Source organism: Astyanax mexicanus, chromosome 2 (assembly GCF_023375975.1).
Source record: "Astyanax mexicanus isolate ESR-SI-001 chromosome 2, AstMex3_surface, whole genome shotgun sequence".
Taxonomy (NCBI): Eukaryota; Metazoa; Chordata; class Actinopteri; order Characiformes; family Acestrorhamphidae; genus Astyanax; species Astyanax mexicanus.
Genome location: NC_064409.1, coordinates 66,216,525 through 66,236,048, shown reverse-complemented (window position 1 = coordinate 66,236,048; position 19,524 = coordinate 66,216,525). Strand labels below are relative to the sequence as shown.

Genomic DNA, 19,524 nt, shown 5'->3' with positions numbered 1-19,524 from the left:
GTGTTTATTTGAGCCTCTGCACACTTGTGTTTTGGCTCAACAAAAGAGGGCTGGTGAGAGGTCAAGCAAAACATGCAACGATTAACTGGTAAATACAAATTTCCCTGGGCCCTTACACTTACTGAATAAAAGCTCAATTGTATTTATTCTAGCATTTGTGTTTTACTAAGCAAATAAACACTTACTGCCCCGATAAGGAGCCTTAAATTCAAACGTTCATGCAAATCTATTTTTTCACAATATAGAATATAGTATATACTGTATGTAGTGCATATATAGTAGCTTCTATAGAGAGAGCACTGAAAGGTCAGACATGACTTAATAACTGTTGTGTATGAAAACAGAATAAAATCCTGGTCACAAGGGAATGTGTATCTACGTGTACCATCAGTATCACTTTTCATCAGTCTGAAGCTGTTATTGTCATAAACTGCAGGATTACAGTACAATGGCTAAAGCAGGAGCCTGGGGAATGTGCATTTTTCACCAAGGTGCAGTTTTAGGCAGTGACCCATGACAGTGGCCCCTTCCTCCAACATCACTCACACCACCCCCCCACCCCCTTACACAACACCAAATGTATCTTCCTTACTCATGTGACCTTTCACCCAATTCAAGACATCTGTAAGACAAACCATGCACACGTGTTTGTATGTGTTTAACAACCAGCTGGGTAAGTGTAAACTAACATTCCTTCTCAGAGGTGTTGACCATGCTGCTCTGCCAACTCCACCATCTGACAACGTTCCACTATTACCCTGTTTACTGGCCAAACTGTGAACAAAGCACAGAGCACAAGCTAGAACCTCACCACCTCTGCCCAAGCACTTTAAACATTCCACCTCCAGAATTATCCAAAGATCTAGTTCACCTTGTTATGGAATTTCTGTACCGTATAAAGGAGAGCAACGACTGATTGATAAATGCCAGAACACCAAGTACGACAAGCATGCTCAGAGTCAACCCTGATAAAGTAAAGGTCAGGAACACACTACTGAAGCTTAGATAAAATAAGAGAACTGCGCACATTCAGCAAATTCTGTCGACAAGCTGCTCCTTAAATTTGCAATATGCAAATGGGTCACCTCCTCGACAAACTCCTACCCACCATACAACTATATGGATGCTGTTTACATAAACCTGCCATCTGCCTTTTGCTGTTTTTCACTTTTTTTTTTTTACATATATTAAATAAATTGTTTTGTACTTTTTAAAACTAGGGATTCTAATGAACTCAGGACCAAACTGAAGTTATTTGGTCAAAAATGACAAAAGAAACACTTTTGGTGTTTGGACAAATAGGTTAAAAGACCACATAATTTATAATGAAAAAAAAAAATAAATAAATACATTTTAAAAATGTAATATTGTGCTATGTTGCTCTGTTGATTTCTAATTACTTTTTTCCTTAAATAGTAAGACAAAACAGATGAAAAAGTGGTTAAAATTAAGAAATATTTGCTGTTTTGTTTGGTTTCAGACCAACAGAAATACTTCAAAGTGATTTAGAACAAGAGCTAGGCAATAGATCATAAATATCAATAGATTTTAAATATTTGATACCATACTCAGAATCCCGTACCTTCAAAATGTCACAGGTTACAGTCTGTGTATGATTTTAAGAAGGAAAGCTTTGTTTGTGTGGAAGCGGTTTGGTTTCTGAAAGAATGATGTTCAACAGATTACAGACGTGGGAAGGGCAATATGGTTAAGTCAATTAGCTTTACTGTCAACACTGCATATATACAGGACATAAGGAGGATTGAAATTAAGTTACTCTCCTTCCCAAAAGGAAAGACATGTTCATGATATTTAACACTATATTATAACATAATATAAGCATAAGTAACATCTTAAAAAATCTTAAAAAGCAAAATTCAGATATCCCACACTTAATACAGTGATTTTTATGTAGTATTTGTTATATTTTTATTCAGGTTAAACAGGTCATTCTATTGCCCAGCTCTTATCTTCTGTCTTGTACAAATTATGACTTAGAAACAATTGCAATTAATGGTAGCAGCATAATGACTTTATTTTAACATCTCAACATAATCCAGACACCTTAGGAATCCAGTAATGAATCACTGAGACTATTAAATTAAACTTAAATGTCAGACATTTCAGCAGCAATCATCAACATTACAGCCTGCTGAGCCAATTTCTAAGTGTATACTCTACTGCACGTGATCCTTTCAGACCTGCAGTGATATTCGTTCCAACTTTATACAGCACCACCTGGCTTAACTAATCAGCTAACGTCCTTAACAAATGCAAGCGACCTGGTTGTGAAGGCAGGTTTCTCTAAGGCAAATACCTACACTCAATGTGCTTCTTGGCAGGTCAAGCTTGGGGCTCTGCTGTTTGCCCACACTGCACTAAACAAGTGAACTGATGTACTTTCCAGTAACACAACATAAACATGCCATTTTCAAAAGATGTGCAAGCATTTACTGTCTCAGTACATAGTGTTGTGTGTACGAGGAAAATAAAGTAAAGTAGAGTAGAGAGTAGAGAGCACAGTGGGTGTTACTGATTGTGACCGGCAGTGTCTGGCTAGAATTGTCCACGCAAACGGGCAAGTGACTCTTTCAATGCAGGAGGCCACATACACTGATCAGGCAGGTCAGTGAAAATTCTTTAGCTTCCACTGGACACAATGCTAGTTCCTGTCCCATGACTTTTGGCATGTCACAGTAGATCCACATCAATATTTGTTAAGTAGAATGTTTTCTAAATAGTGTAATTTTTGGTAACAGAATTTTATAATGTACACTTTATTAGTAGTACAATTTTTTAAAACAATTGCACCATATTTTGCACCATTAAACCAAGGCAACAATTGTTTGGTCTGAATAACATTTTATGTCGCACTGAAAAACAATATGGAAATGTTTCCATATAAATATTCTAATACAACCTTGCAAATCGTTATTACATCACAAGTTTTAACAACATTCAACATAACATGAAACATTATTTCTGGAATGTTACAGACCAACTTTCCAGGAACCTTTACAAGCCGTGCTATAAAATGTTTTCTGTAAAGTGGTTCTGTTTTAATTAGAGTACCCTCAAAAAAGTAACATATGAGTTTCACTGAACACATATGTTTGTGTGTATTAATGTATTTTATTCATCCTGCATCCCTTGCAGGCCTGAAGAAGCAGGCAAAGATAAAGATGCACCACGTCTATTGTCTGCAAGCTCTCCGGGAGACAGCGGATGGGTATCACTATAAAGGGATAACAAACACCAGGTGTGTTTACGAATCTATGGTAACATTAGGAGGGTGAATATCAGTTTTCTTAAGATGAAAAGACTGGGAGATAGGATAACACGCTGAGCGCTGTCATCCAGCAAGGCTGAACTGCCTGGCTTGACTCACTTTTCCCAGACTATGACGTAACAGAGTTCCCTTTTCCAGTAGTAACCACAAACACAGTCTCAGGAAGCTTTACAGCTGGCTGAGACACACAGGTCCAGCCCACACTGGCTGAACTAGTCTGTGTGCCAAGTGACAGCCTTTGAGGCTACCAGTGGCAGATCTGATTTTAAAATGAGATCTGTTCAGGCAGGCATTAACACTCCCATGCCATCCATGACTTGCATTTAAACATGTTAAGCATTAAATAACCGAATCAAACTGACCACATTTAAGTCTGAGAAGAAATTTAATTATTTACATTAGGTACAATAATGTACGTACATTCGGTACAGACATTTTGTATAATCTGTTTGTTTTTAGCTTCTTGTAAAATCAAGTGTCTTAAAAAGACATTTTGCATTAAGAAGAGTTATTGCTGCTTTTGTTGGAGCATCTATTTCTAATGCCTAGCAAAGGCCTTCTACTAAATTCTGGAGCATTGCTAGAGCATGACAAGAGCATTAGTGAGGTCAGTGTGTTAGGAGGATGATCACCTCTTCACCTCTTATTCTCAACTCCCCAACTCTTCCCAAAAGCACCAACCTTCCAGAGAACACAGTTGCACCACTCCACAGCTCAATGCTGGGGGCTTTACTGCCCTCTGTGCCATGCCTGGCATTAGGCACAGTGCCAATAGGTTCATGTTTATTTATCTGCTCCAGAGAGTCCTGCACAAGCTATGTGCATGCACTTGGACATATTTCCCAGCAACTGATTTAAAATTATAGAGCTGGATTTCTGCATTAGTTATAGAAAGGGGTCCACAAACTTCCCAGACAGGGATTAATACTAGTCATAGATTTATACATAGTGTATTCAGTGCTCAAAACCACTAAAAACGTAGATTTGTATTCAACTTTTAGCAAATTTAGAACTGACAGTGGTTTGTGTGGTACAGTGGATAACACAACCACCTGCTGATGGTCTACCAAGTGGGAGGCTGGGGTTCAATAAGAGTCCTAACACTAAATTGGCCCAACTCTGTAATAGAAATAACCTTGTAAGCCACTCTGGAAAAGAGCATCAGACAAATGCCTTAAATGTAATCTAAATGTAAAAAGGGTGCACAACTTTTTTTTGACATATGGGGTTGGTTTCTTAGACAGGGATTAAGCCTAGTTGTAGACAAAATGTTTCCTTTAAATATATAGTATTTATTTGAAATGCTAAAATGCTATATAGTACAAGACTTGGCTAAAACTTAGTTTCCCCTGTCTGGGAAACTTGTCTCAACACATGTCCCATAAAGTGTTACAGTCCACATGGTCTGTTAGAGTAAAACCCAAACCCCCTCCACTGGCGTCCTATATTTTACACACACACATACACACACACACACACACACACACACACACACACACACACACTTTACACACTGCTGTTACTTCCTCATCATTAGCGAAGGCAGGGCACGTAGATTGTCTCTTAAACTCAGAAAAAGCACAGACTACTCTAGGCTTGATTCGCATGGCTCAGAAAAACGCCTGCCTGCTGCCTCCTCTTCTCTTTTGTTTTCTAGTAAACTACATTTGAATTAAATTAGACAGCTAGCTAACTAGCTAAGTTTGATGGGAACAGGAGTGTTTGGATGAGTGTAGCTGCTAGCTAGCTTTGCATAATCACTTCTTAGAGCCTTCTAGCACTTTAGCACTTCAGCACTTCATGACAGTACACTTGACAGTACATGGTGTGATTCAGTGAGTGCTTCTGTGATGTGACAGCAATGAGAGAAAACCTGCGGGACATGTAGCTCGTTTATAGTTAGTTATTCCGCCAGCTACAGCTTGAGTAACTTTAACCCAACTCAAAATACTCACAAATTTCTTCTTCTCATTTCCCTCGTCGTAGGTTTTCTTGGGTTTCTTCTCTTTGGTGCTTTTTGAAGAAGCACCAGAGGACGCTGAGTTCCCAGAGTTTGGAGGATCCATGGTGAATCTAATCCAAACTGATTGAAAACAATGAAGGCAGTATCCAGTTCTCCGGCGCTGTGGAGCTTTTTTTACACGCTTTTCTTGACGGTGAACTGTAGCTAACTAACAAAGCTGAGTTAGCTACTGTAACTCAGAAATTATCCTCTGCTTCCTCCAGACTGCTACAAAAAGTACGTTAGTTCGCTAAATAAATCCCCGCGGCCTGAAAGAAAGAGGCTGAGAACCCAGAGAGCCCTCAGTCACACAGGCAGTCCCCACATAAAGGAGGGAAAAGGGAGGGAGATTTGAATAGGAGCCCCCTCTTAAAAGCACCTAAATCTCTTCCTATCAGTGACTTACTACAAGTTTACTTCCACTAAAGTCCGTTTAAAGTGGAAATAACGCAAAAAACACGCACTTTAACCGTCTTATTAACGTGTTAACTCAAGTTTGGCTAACGTAACGTTGACTACTCGTGTGTACTTAGCTAACAACTACCGCCCTCAACCTTCTGCTAACCTTCAACAAACCCTCAAAAAACTTCACCACCCCCTCACAGAAACATCCAGCGCCGCGTGGTTTCCCTCGACGAACATCCCGACAAGCACATTTCCCAACTTTATTCCCATACTAGCTAAATTCTCCCAGCTCTTTCGCTCGTGTTTACTAAAGAACAACAGAAGCTCTCGCGCGGCTCCTCGTCGCTTCCTGCCTCGCTCTCAGGCACGCAGGTTAGCAGCGCGAGGGCGGGGTTACGCACGAGGGCCTCACCTGAGATAGCACTGCGCGTGCACTGTGCTTTTCACTTTTCTAAAAACAAAATAATACTACAAAATAAAAAAAAGAATATTTCAATGAATGCTCCATAAATAATTCAAAATAACACAGTTATTTACAGGCAGTCTGTAGCCTACATATATATTGCTCTTTAAACTGCCCACTATCTGAACTAAAGACTGTGAAGTGCCTAAAGTTTTGTTTCTAAATAAAATTATGAAGGGTTGATACATTTTTCACTTTTTTTTATTAAAATATGTTCACAACAGTTATTGTAGGCAAAAAAAATATATTGTGATTTTCTTTTCTGTTACCCAACAGCTCCACCATGTGTGAAGATTAGGAGCAGCATGTTCAATCTCAGCTATAAAGGCCGGGCTTTCATCACGCAAAAAAAGCCAACAAGTGTTAGACTGTAACACAAAGCATGGATTCTCAGATACCCAGATTACTTAAGTTTAAGGAGTACTACTGACAACATTTTGCCCAAATTCCAAATACAAATATTGTCATTTAGCGCATTTATGTGCAGAACATGATAAATGTCTAAAATAACAAAAAAAAAGATGCAGAGCTTCCAGACCTCAAATAAAGCAAAGAAAATAGTTCATATTCATAAAGTTGAAAGAGTTCAGAAATCAACATTTGGTGGAATAACCTTGGTTATTAATCACATTTTTTCATGCATATTGGCATGTTCTTCTCCACCAGTCTTACACACTGCTTTTGGATAACTTTATGCCATTCCTGGTGCAAAAAAAAGCAGTTCAGCGTTGTTTGATGGTTATGATGGTTTTCAATTAGGTAAAATCAAAGGAACTCATCATTTTTAGATTTCAAACTGTTCACTAGACATTTATTGCATTTATTTTCTTTAATCAATTCGGCTCTTTGGAATTTTATTCGTAAACCATATTTGTTTCTGCTCATTTTATCTTTTGTCTCTTTTTTTTGTCATCAATTTTATACTTATGTATACTCATTTATATTAATACAACTTAACTTGTAGATCCTCTTAAATCTTAAAATCAGCAGCAAAGCAAAAAAAAACTTATGATAGAAATTAGAAGAAACTGTGAAATCCATCTTGTTGAATACCCCAAACCATCGTACAGAACAATAAATCTCTACCCTATTACTTACATCTCCTGGATCTCTAAACACACAGTCCATTCCCCTTATAAAGGACTTGGTATTTACCTTATGAGCCTGAACAGATGTGCTAAAACAGAGGATGCTTAAAATGTGAAGCTTCCCAGAACTGGCATTTAAGAAAGTGGTTTACAGCCATTATATTATATTTGATTTGTTTTTAGTTTTTTTGTTTGTTTGTTTTTTACATTTTTGTTGATATTTACTTTTCCTGTAACTTATAAATGATGCATTATAACTCATGATGTGTTTATTATAGTAGTGTTGGAGACAATTATAGTTAATAATTTACACACTTTAAAAAAACAGAGGTATGAAAGGAGTATTTTTTTTTTTACTCAAAGGTACACTGTTCATAATTGTACCCTCAAATGTACAATATTGGTCTTTACAGGGTCAGATTTGTTCCCTCTGAAGTACAAAGTAATTTCTAACAGCAATAAGTACAAATTTGTACCATTTAACCAGTCAAAGGGTACATTCAGTATTCTGTACCACTGTACTAATAAACAATATATATTTTATTTGCACACTTTTTTATTTGAGAGCCAGACACTTTTGCATCATGAAGACACATATTTAGTTGATGATAATGTTTATAATCTTTATAATCTTTACTGGCATAAAAACATGGGTACAAAAAAGGACTTTCACTGGAAGGTACTTTTTTGTACCTCAATATAAGGTACAGCCCTGGCAACAAGCTTTGTACTCTTTTAAGTACAAATCTGTACTTACTTTTCTAAGTGTGCATACACTTACAAAAATAGGCTGCAAAATTCAACATATAACTCTGTTTCAAGCAGATATGTAAATGATTATAGGTCTGGCCTGATTAGACACTGGGTCTTGCCATAGGATAGCATTTTTTTCCCTCACTGCCCTATAAAATGCTCTCAGAGGCTACTTGGACTGCTACAGACTGGAAGCATGTCATCTTTTACAATGAATCTAGGTTCTGTTTGGGACACTAAAAGCTCAGTAATATGTGCAGGACAACTACATGTACATCTGTATAGCCTCTAATTGCAGGACATCCATCTGCCTTCTTTTATTTTATAGCATGATAATGCTTGCCCATACACAGCAAGGGGTTTCTAGCATTTCCCTTATCAACAGATTTATAGTTAATTCTTTTTTCATTTTTATCAAGAGTTTACAGGATCTACAGACCCAGCTGCAACAATCTGGGCAAATGTGCCACAGGAAGCTCAAGATGGTACTAGAAACTTCTTTTAATTGTACTGTTTCCCCACGCAATCCACTTTTGTTTTAATATTGCATGTATCATTATCATATTAACGTATATAAAGTTTCATACTACAGAAACTCATTAGTTTGTATTCTGATGCAGTAGATCCTGGATCTTTTTAAAAAGTATTCCTGGGAGCTTGAGAAGCTATCAGATGGTTGCGACTGCTCTACCTAGTTCTCAACATCCATACATGACACATCCATAAGCTTAAACCAAGTTGCCGTTACAAACTAAACATATAACCAGAATAATTTTCAGAAGCATAACTCAAATCATGTTCCTTTTGACTTCATTTCAAACTCTAAAGAACAGCAGGTGAAATCCTGCTGACGTCTGCCTTATGTTCACTTCATTTGGTCCAGGCTAGAATTAACATTCAACAGAAACCTAAGCCTGACAGAAAGAGATATCTCTGGCAAACCAGTCGTTTTTTTTACAGCTGAGAAACAGCCACTGTCACTCTGCTCATGCAAATTCAACACCATATTGTCCATAGCACTCTCTCCTTGTGAAAAAAAATGTGCTGACTCAACCCAGTTTTATTTTGGTTTCTTTCCAGTTGATGCGATTAAGTATTATCATTTCTTCTGCACTCATTTCCATTTCCATTTACACGCTTCCCTTCACCCCCCTCAATCCACCCACATCTGCGCACATGCGCAACAGTGTGGGCATGTTCTGTGATGCATTGGTGTGCCTCTGTGCACTCTTTTCTCTGCAGGCAGTAATGATACCGTAGCTGCATCACCAGGATTGAGCCTTCACGTTGGCTGATCTTTGGCAGGCGATTTAAAAATAGACCTATTACACACATGCACACACTTGTGTGGATACAAACACATACATGCATGTTTCGAATTCCTGTCTCTGAGGGGGGTTTTCATGTTTTATTTTGTCTCTTTTTTTCTTTTTGATCAAGACTTTGGGTGTTTCCATAAGAATACATAAAGGAGCTTCCCATCTGCCCTATTTACAGGGGTTGGACAATAAAACTGAAACACCTGTCACTTTAGTGTGGGAGGTTTCATGGTTAAATTGGAGAAGCCTGGTGGCCAATCTTCATTAATTGCACATTGCACCAGTAAGAGCAGAGTGTTAAGGTTCAATTAGCAGGATAAGAGCACAGTTTTGCTCAAAATATTGCAATGCACACAACATTATGGGTGACCAAGATAGCAAGTCTTTGTGATGTATCAAGTGCCACGGTATCCAGGGTTAATGTCAGCATACCACCAAGAAGAAGGACAAACCACATCCAACAGGATTAACTGTGAATGCAAAAGGATGCTGTCTGAAATTTCATTTCAGCTTCAGTTTCATTGTCCAACCCCTGTAGATAGTGTACCTCCTGGTGAGAGCTCATTGACTGCTATAGACATGGCTCTATGACATACTCAAAGACATTTTGCTCAGACTTTAAGCCTAACCTTAGGATTTAAAGGAAACCCTTTGCACTTAGGTACATTTTTCAATTTTGAAAAACTGCATATAAAAGTGGAGCCATGCCCCAAAGTTTGGACAAGCAGCCTTCTGACCTGAAGGTTGCTGGTTTGATTCCATAAACTGACAGAACATGACTATGAAGTGACCCTGAGCAAGGCAAACTAACCCCCCCATAGCACCACAACTAGGGATGCACCACGTCCTCTGGGTACAATGTGTGTGTATGTGTGGTCACCAGTGTGTTTGTGTGTGTGTGTATGTGCATCAATGTTGTTAAAGGTGGAAGTCGAATGCGTATGTGTGCCACACAAAAGGTGATTGAGTGATTCTTCTTCGTGCTTTTATATTCATTATTAAAAACGTGTGTTTTCCTTTTATAGGGACCCGTCGATTCTCACCATTATTTATCCTGGGGCTATTCGGTCCTCACAATGAGGCACACACACCCACACCCACAAATCCATACTCTATAGGCCACAGTAATGCTCTTAAGGAGAGCTGATCATTGATGCACTGCACGCTGCTGCTGATATAAGGCCAGTCAAAGGGCAGTCCGACATTTTTAATGAGGCCCATTATGAAGCCTATAGCCATTAAGCATGCTCCATTGCTCCCTTCCCCCCTGAAAGTTTAGTAGAAAATGCTAGTGAAATAAACGACTGTAAAATGAGCCTGGGCCTTACGTTCTCACGAATTCCAAAACTCGATCCCCTTCAGTCCCATTTCTTTATCAGTCAGTCGTTTTCTATGGCGTGTCACACCTGCTTTTCAGCGCATGTGATGCTAAGCTGGAGGCGGATTAGAGCGGATAGTGTGATCTTTATCAGGGCACGGCGCCTTGTGTTGTGTGGGAGCCAGGAACGCAGAGATAGACCGGGCTAATCTCCCTCCCAGCATATGCACATCCTCATCAGAGCCACGCACATCACTGCAAAAAGACACTGTAATTAAAAAAGAAGAAGAGCAAGACTGCTAACTGAATGAGCGCTCCAAGCAATTTGGGCGTAAAACAGTGATAAGCCCGCTCATGATCTGTGCTGGCAGAAGGAAGATTGGAATAATTCTTCATGCTTTTATCATCTTCACATAACGGCCATTAAACACTGGGAATCATTGCATTCATCATTGCAAAGATATACTGGTGTTCAATGAACATGTAGACTCCATTTAAACGTGGTCACTGTATGCAACTGCTGCAATCTGGATTAATATTCTGGTAAGATTTTGGCCATATGAGTTTACACTTGGTAAACTTGGCAATCAAATGTATATCCTGTTAGTCAGTAGGTAATCTGAAAGTTGTGTGGGATGGAATATGCAAATTTGCCAATTGCATGAGTTTTGGCTTCTGAATCTGTCTCAGAGAAACTGATGTGTTTACACTGCTATAATTTGTATCAAACATGTCTCAAAATTCTGTGTGAAGTCGTTTGAGTGACCGGGTTTGTCTCTGTTTTAAATGCATCTCAGATCCCCTCCTAAAGTCCTTATGAAATCTGTTTTAAATGTGTCTCAAACCATGTCCTGAAGAAACCAGAATGTTCAGATTTATATCTGTTTAAATGTGTCTCAGATCACCTCTTGAAGTGGTTTGAGTGATCAAATATGTGTCTATTTTAATGCATTTCAGGCCACCTTTTTCCCCTTTTTCAGTCTGTTTGTATTTATTTTAAATGTGTCTCACATCACCTTCTGAATTTGTTTGAGTAATCAGATTCGCATCTGTTTTAAATGTGCCTCAGACCATCTCCTGAAGTGGTTTAAGTTATCAGATTGTATCTGTTTTAAATGTGTCTCAGACTACCTCAGTCTACGTTTACCTGGTTCTGTTACCTGTTTCTGTTTGAACACTGTCTCAGACCTCCTTTTAAAGAATCTGTTTCAATTAAAATGTATCTGTTTGAAAATGTGTCTCAAACCACCTCCTGAAGTGATTTAAGAGATCGGATTTGTGTCTGTTTTAAATGTGTCTCAGACTACCTTCTGAAGTATCTGGTTCAATCCGTTTGTTTTTGGATTTAAATGCATCTCAGAATACCTTCTAGAGCGTTGCTTTAATCGGTTGGTCTTTCTTTTAAATGTGTCTCAGACGACCTTCTGAAGTATTCTGTTTGTATCTGTTTGAACTCTGTCTCAGGCCACCTTCTGAAGTGATTAAAGGGATCTGATTTGTGTCTGTTCTAAATGTGTATCAGACTACCTTCTGAAGTATCTGGTTCAATCTGTTTGTTTTCGGCTTTAAATGAATCTCAGAATACCCTGTGATTGGAATTGTATCTGTTTTAATTGTGCATTTAATTGTTCACACTTCATCATTATTGATGCTAATAAACAGTGTGAACATTTAAAAACAGGCTATATTTGACTCTCTTTCAGACATAACCTGTGGGTACTTCTCAGACTGTGCTTTACTTTATGTAGTGAATTTTCAATGTAGGCAGTGTTTTATATTTCAGTCATGAAATGCACTTCCTCAACACAAGAGGTTAACTCAGACACCTTAGACTCTACAAACAGATTCTCTGCCATAAAAAAATGAGAAAGCTAACCCCCGTTACATCTGCTATAAACATGCTGTCTGCTTCTTTAAAACAGAGCACTGGCAGCCCTGAGCGCTAAAGTCTCTGGTTTAAAGACTAGATAACCACCTTCTGATGAAATACCTTGAAGGTCAGAGAAACTTTTGAAAAACTGCTAGCACTGTGGATTGCATTGGCCTGTATGAGAGCCAGCACTGAGATTTTTTTATGCGTCAGATTGTCAGATAGTCAGATAGTTAATGTTACTGTGAGGAAGCCAACTATCATGTCTGTATTTATTAGCCTCTGCATCAGTGCTACATCAGTGACTCTTTGTAGCATGCTGGAATTATAGTGAGAGATCACCAACAATGAAAACAAATGCATTAAATATACGATGAATTCTGTGAAACCAGAGGGTACTGAATATAATAATAAAATGATAAATAATATATTAAATGCCGCTTTTGCTTGGACTGCACCTCTAAATGCTAGCTGGTTTACTGTAACAGATATCAATAAAAAATTTAAGAGCTTATTTGCAGAAAGGGATAAGCACTATCCTTTAAACACACCTTCATCTGTTTTTTTTTTATTTAACTCTTCAGTAGTTTTAGGAGGAAACCCAATAACAGGAAACCCAATATGCATGTCCTGCAGGTCCTCAGCTAACAGTTTTTGGTTAGTAGAACATTACAGTTGACATTCAATTGACATTCTTAGAACGTTCAAGCTGTCATATAATCTGAATGTTCTAAGAAAAGTTTAATTTAATGTTACTTTTTAACATTTAAATAATGTTTTGTATTCATCTAGCTGGGAACATTATGTGAGAAATGTTCTAATAACATTGTCATGCAAACTATTATCATGTCACACGTTTTTTAGAACATTCTTGGAACATTATTTCTGTAATGTTTCAAGATAACCTCCATAAAACCTTGTCAAAATGTTGCCAATTCATCCATCCATCCATTCATCCATACTTAAGCCTCCAATTGACATGGCAAAACTCATAGGACACAAAACCAGTTCCTGTCCCATGACTTTTGGCATACTTTATAAACAGCTACATAAACAGCTGTATTAAGGAAATATTGCTGTAGTTTGTAGTTTGATACGCTTTCTTAAAAAATGCAACCCAAAATTGTTGATAGAAACAATGCAGAAAGGATAAAAGGCCAGTTATAAAAAATAATGTTTTTCTGAATGTATGTCAGATTATCATTTACAGGTTTTGGAACACTGAGAGTATAGTGAGAGTATAGACACACCTCAGTCTTGCACCAAATTTAAATCACTACTATAAAATGCTTGCCAGTTCATTAGATACATTAACAAATGAACTACTTTTTTTATGTTGTCATCCTGAATGGCTAAAAGAGCTATTTTATCTTTACAAATATCCTCCTGAGACCTGGACTTTTGCTTGGTGTGCATTTTTCATTTCTCCTAGCTATTTGGGATTAGTAGAACCGAACATAAGTGATTTTTGGCCAAAAATTAGTGTCCTCATTTGGGTACAGTAGTTTACTTCAACCTTTTGTCCTTAAGAAGGAGTTAATCAGTCCACAGCTTTCTAAAGCTTTCTACAGTAAGTCAATAAACTCGTTTTACACATAAAATTTGATGAGAATTTTTATCTGGCCCATGTTTCTGTCTAGACTGGCTGTAGAAACTTTTGACTGGGATTCCCGCAATCTTTTTTTCAATCAATTGAGTGTAATGTTATCATGCGACCATTTAGTGTCTCCATATGAGTCCAAAGGGACATCTTTAAAAATAAAATCATAATGCAGAGACCCAGAAATGTAACGTCCCCATATGAGGACGCAGTGTCTCAGGAGGATATAGAAATATTTATGGTGAGTGCTACACTAATACTGGTGGCATAGTATAGTCTATACCTAGGTTAAATGAAACAGATACATTGGGAAAATAAAAGCTATATCTTAACCAACCCAGCAGGAGTAAATGCCTCAGTAGGTATATGCAATGGCCAGGGAAAAGGAGCCACACTTAATTTTGCCATGTCTAGTGGAAGCTAAACAATGCTGCACTGACTAATAGACTAATTTTCTATCATATTACTACAGCGTGATGAGATTTTTCTTTGCTGGTATTTTAACAGCACTTAAAGTCATAAACATGATTTGTGAAACAGCAGCCCAGACTATTTTTCCAAGATTTGTTTGCTGTAAAAAAAAAAGAAGAGAACAGCTCATTTCAGACCTATCACAACCTTTGTGTAGTGAAAGTGCATCACTCTACATCAGTGGTAGGCTGCAATCCAGGCTGCATACAAAGGATCCATACTATTTGACCTAGCGAACGAGAAGTGCAGACTAACTCAGCTGCAGCCTAGCTTTGGATTGCAGCTACAGCCTCTAGTGGTGAATCCCAATTCCATATTTATTATTAATACTACTTAAACTAGTTTTTGAGTGTGAGGGTTGTAGTGTGGGTGAGTACACTCAATTACTTGCAGTAATGTATGTTTAACCAGCCACGCTTCATTACTTACGAAACTGGTTAATACAATAATTAAATAATTGTATATAGAACTAATAGAGCTTATAGTATTTCTGTGTTGTATGCAGTTGAGATACAGCCATAGTGGAGTGTCCATCATAACCAAACTCAAAAGTATGTATTGTGGATATTTGTGTCCATTTTGACACTTTTAAGTACACTACACATGTTATACTGTATAGTAAGTATTATTATTTTCACTTGGTACAAAACTAAAAAGGACCGTAGAGGGCATATACATTCTCGATATACATTCTTTTGTGTTTTTGTGTCCTTGTGTTATTTCTTTACATAATTTTAAACTGCCTAAATTGCATTCCAATACTCTAGAACACATTTACCAAGAACAGGTAATATATCCTGATGTTTTTCTGCTCATAAAACCAAGGATGCATTGGTTGGTGCCTTAATTAATGAAATTACTCAACAGCTTTCAATGCTAATTCGATTCTGACATGCTGGTAGACCCAAAATTATACCTGTTTAAGTTATTACATTTAAATAAAGGAACTAAGGAATTTGGGTTGGGTAGTTGAGTTTAACGCCACATCAGCTCGTCGGCTATTTCGCGGCAGGAAAGGTACTGTCTAATCACAAGGTTCTACGATCTAAGCCATCGCAAGGCAGACAGACACAGACAGACACACAGACACATTCACTCACACCTAAGGGGCAATTTCAATCAAGTTCCAATTAGCCTGAATGTGCCGTTTTTGGACTGTGGGAGGAAACCGGAGAACCCGGAGGAAACCCACGCAGACACGGGGAGAACGTGCAAACTCCACACAGAAAGACTCGGGACGCCCCAGCCGGGAATCGAACCCAGGCCGTTTTGCTGTGAGGCGGAAGTGCTACCCACCGCGCCACCGTGCTGCCCCCAACTAAGGAATTTGTAGAGTTGTTGAATCTTTGTTCTTTTTATACAAACAATGATTGTTTACACTATTATGTTGTGAGACATGTGGTAGCCATAGCTAAGCTGGTTAGAGTTTGATATTAGTGACTAACTAGGATAGGGTTTTACTGTTATACTGTACAGTAGTATAATTTAATATAATAAAATATCAAGTACACAACATCTCAATAAATGTCTTCTATTCTTGCAAGGGTAATGGTAATGAAAAGGTAACTTGTCAAGAACAATTTACCTAAGAAGCATACAAGTCCAGACTTTGTGTTTTTGGTGTTGAGCTTGATTTAGGGTGTATCAGTGTGTTTTTGATGGGAAAAGTATGTCTTGTGTCACTTGCCATTCCCTTTAAGAGCCAGGTGTACTGTAACTTTGCCGATTGCTATTTAAATGGCTGTTGACCTATGTTTTTTAGGTTATTTTCAGTCAGTGTTGCACCTGTGTTTTCCATTGCCAAGATAGCAATAAGGCAGACATTTACCTGAACACACCCAATTTTGAGACTCCTTCGCCCATCGATGTAGATGTATTCACAAGCACTGTTGCTATTTAAACAATACAGGTGGAAGGTGTGCAAATAGGCTGCTGGTGGGGTATAAGATAGAATGAGCATGGCAGCAGGCCTTGTGCAGGGTGTAAGATAGTGCCCAAGGTGTGAGGCCTACTTTCACACTTGTGATTGCTGGTTCTTCAGTGAGTCCTGAGGGAACTGATTGGGATATAGTACAGGTAAGGTTTAATGATGGATTTACACCATTACAAGAAAAGAATCAGTGTTACACTGTTCACACGACATGGGATAAAAGCTGACGGACATGTAGCGTGACTTTACAGTGCACTCATACCAAGTGTTCCTTCACCTTTAGGGAGATAAAGAAAGTTAAAGAAGAGCGTCAGTCTGAGCCCTTGACTTCCCCTCAGGCAAGCTAGTCTCCTCATTATTAAACACCGCAAAGCCTCCGTGTGGGTCACGGCACCATCAGTATCCATCTGTCGGTCCCGCGCCTCCTCGCGCCTCACTTATAGGAGCTGCGGGCCTCGCGCAGGGAACGGTCGTAAGGCATGGAAGCGAAGAAGGAGTTGCGGAGCTGACAGTTGATGAAGAGCACGATGAGCAGCACGAGCAGGAAGAGCACGAGGCACATCACCACGTACGTGGCCAGGTCTGGCTTGCTATACTCGCCCTCGCGCAGCCCCCCCGCGCCCCCTCCTCCTGCGCCGCCGCCGCGCCCCGAGGGCTTCAGCAGCGCGGACACGCTCACGGGCGCGTGCAGGGAGACGTTGAGCGGCGGCGGCGCGTGCGTGTGGCTCATCGCGTCCAAGCCGCGCGCCGCCGCCGTGGAGTTCAGGAGCACTTGGCGGAGCATGATGAGCGCGAGCTGCGTCAGGCTGGAGGAGAAACACAAATAAAAAAACAAATGGAGAACAAAGTGCGCGTTACCATCAACACACCACGTGAGAGTGTACCTTCAGATAAGTTCTAAATCTATGGGACTGGCACGAGCTATCACACAATATACAAACACAAAGAATAAAATACTTTAATATAACTGTCAATAAAATACATAGCGATCCCACTAAAACACACAGAAAACAACCAGACAAACATGTGCTCCTAGGTTAATAGTTTTCTCGTGAATGCGTTATGTTTTTCAATCTATATGGTTATATTACTAGCATTTTAAATTGGTTCCATTCCATGAGCACATTAGTCCGTACATAGAACCATTGTGGATAAACCCAAATGGATATAATTATCTGGATTCAGTATAAGTCAGTTAAATTGAATTCAGTTTTAATGCAATGCGTTTTACTTTCAGTCCAGATTAGTATAAATGAGTTTTTTATTAGTTCAATTCAAACCAGTTTAGTACAGTTCAATTAGGTTGAATTCAATGTAGAATAGTTTAAATCAATCCAGTTTAATTCACACCAGGTCAGTTTAGTTCAATTGAATAAAATTTATATTGGTTCAATTCAGTCCACTTAAATACAAAGCAGTGCAGTTTACTTCTTTTGAATTCCCTTTAGTGTATTTGAATCCAGTTTAATTCAACTCATTGCAGATTAGACCAGATCACTTAAACTCAGTTCAGTTGAGTTCAGATTAATTCAGATTAGTTCTGGTCAATACAGTTTATTTATATTCTGTTTAGATTAATTAAATCCGCTTTAATTCGGGTCAAATAATTTGGTTACCTTTAATTAAATAATTATTTTCTCTTCAACTTATTTTCTCTTTTGAAATTAGAACCACTGCTTCAGCATGATTGCCTTGTGATCTAACTGCATACGGTTGCCCTGAAGCAACAAATAAAAAAATACGTTTTACGAGGTAATTTAAAACAAAACAGACAAAATAGGCTTTTAAATAGTCTTTACAAATATGCTGCTTTACATATTAAAACATGTAGTGGACAGTGTAATGATGAAAAAAGTGGTTTGTTGCTTTAAGTTTGCTTTAATTATACTGAAATTCAATTGACTTAAGTTCTTAAAATTCAATTCGGTATTTGAACAAATCCTGAAAGAGCGAAATAAGCAAATGTTAAAATACTACACTTCTCTATTGCATCCATTACGTGTTCACACCATAACTTTCTGAATCCGGTTTTATTTGGCACTCACTTTCTGTGCGTAGTGTCCAGCAGAGATCTGGTGAGGCGCGCATTTCACGGACACCCTCCTCTTCCCTCCTGGAGCGACTCAAGCGGGGAGCTTCTCCGCCTCCGCGTGGGACACAGCAGTAGACGACGACCGCAGCGGTTCAGCCATGGCTCCCCCGCGCGCGCGGCGCGGTCCGCATTCTGAACGGTTTGGTGCCGGTGGATCCCCGGTGGATAATCGGACAGATGTTTCAGTCACGTTTCTTCACCTTGCCTAGACGTGACCGCACGCGCGAGAATTGCTGCGTATCGTGCTCCGCGCACAGCCTTCACGCAAAACAGGAGCGCGCGCTGCCGGAGGACGCGTAGGTCGCCTAGGTCTCGAGACCATCCTGCGCGCTCTGCAGCTTTTTCATCGCCGGGAAAACGTCGATGCGTCTCGCGCGCACGCCCGTCATCGCCCGGCACCGCAGACGCTCATATCGATCCGGGTCCGCCTGACGGAGGACTGATAGATAAAAAACAACAACAAGAAAAAGAGAAAGAAGATTCACCAGCTCCTCCTCGCACGCGCTCTGTGTGTCCGCTTTCTCACCGCGCCGCGAGTGGAGAGTGCGCAGGGGCACGAGAAGAGGAGAGAGAGAGAGAGAGAGAGAGAGAGAGAGAGAGAGAGAGAGAGAGAGAGAGAGAGAGAGAGAGAGAGAGAGAGAGAGAGAGAGAAGGGAGGAATGGTAGAGGAGAAGAGAAGGTGGAGGCTATGCTGAAGAAACGCGTGACGCGCCTCCCTTTTTTTCCTCCAGACAGGCTCTTCAATTTGAGAGCAAGTGAGTAGAGGAGCGTTAGGGCAGTGTGGAATGTCTCGCTGAGATTTAAGAAGGACAGATAGAGAAGCTGACAGCTGAAGGGTCAGACTGGGGTTGCAGGGTAAGGTAGGGCTGTCTGCAGTACACCAAGTTCTGCCAAATCATTGTGCTAAAGAAGAACAACAGCTGC

General features: G+C 39.4%; 2 protein-coding genes across 3 annotated transcripts in view; both read right to left on the bottom strand.

The window, feature by feature from the left end:
• The window catches only part of LOC103035230 (protein diaphanous homolog 1), a 98,159-nt gene extending 92,101 nt beyond the window's left edge, over positions 1-6,058 (bottom strand). For both annotated transcript variants that reach the window (XM_049474735.1, XM_049474734.1), the window contains exon 1: positions 5,245-6,058. In XM_049474735.1, the coding sequence (XP_049330692.1) occupies positions 5,245-5,355 (111 nt within the window). In that variant the 5' untranslated portion in view covers positions 5,356-6,058. The remainder of the gene's footprint in view (positions 1-5,244) is intronic.
• Positions 6,059-16,644: 10,586 nt separating this feature from the next.
• Positions 16,645-19,208, bottom strand: LOC125799041 (small integral membrane protein 32-like). The gene is made up of 2 exons (XM_049474733.1): positions 18,554-19,208; positions 16,645-17,314 (listed from the first exon to the last, which is right to left on the bottom strand). Exon 2 carries the CDS (start codon positions 17,290-17,292, stop codon positions 16,942-16,944), a length of 351 nt encoding a protein of 116 aa, XP_049330690.1. The 5' UTR covers positions 17,293-17,314; positions 18,554-19,208; the 3' UTR covers positions 16,645-16,941.
• Positions 19,209-19,524: the final 316 nt, after the last annotated feature.

Bases quoted from the DNA above. Each gene is read 5' to 3' on its own strand.
- LOC125799041 (XM_049474733.1), bottom strand. From the start codon at position 17,292: ATGCTCCGCCAAGTGCTCCTGAACTCCACGGCGGCGGCGCGCGGCTTG.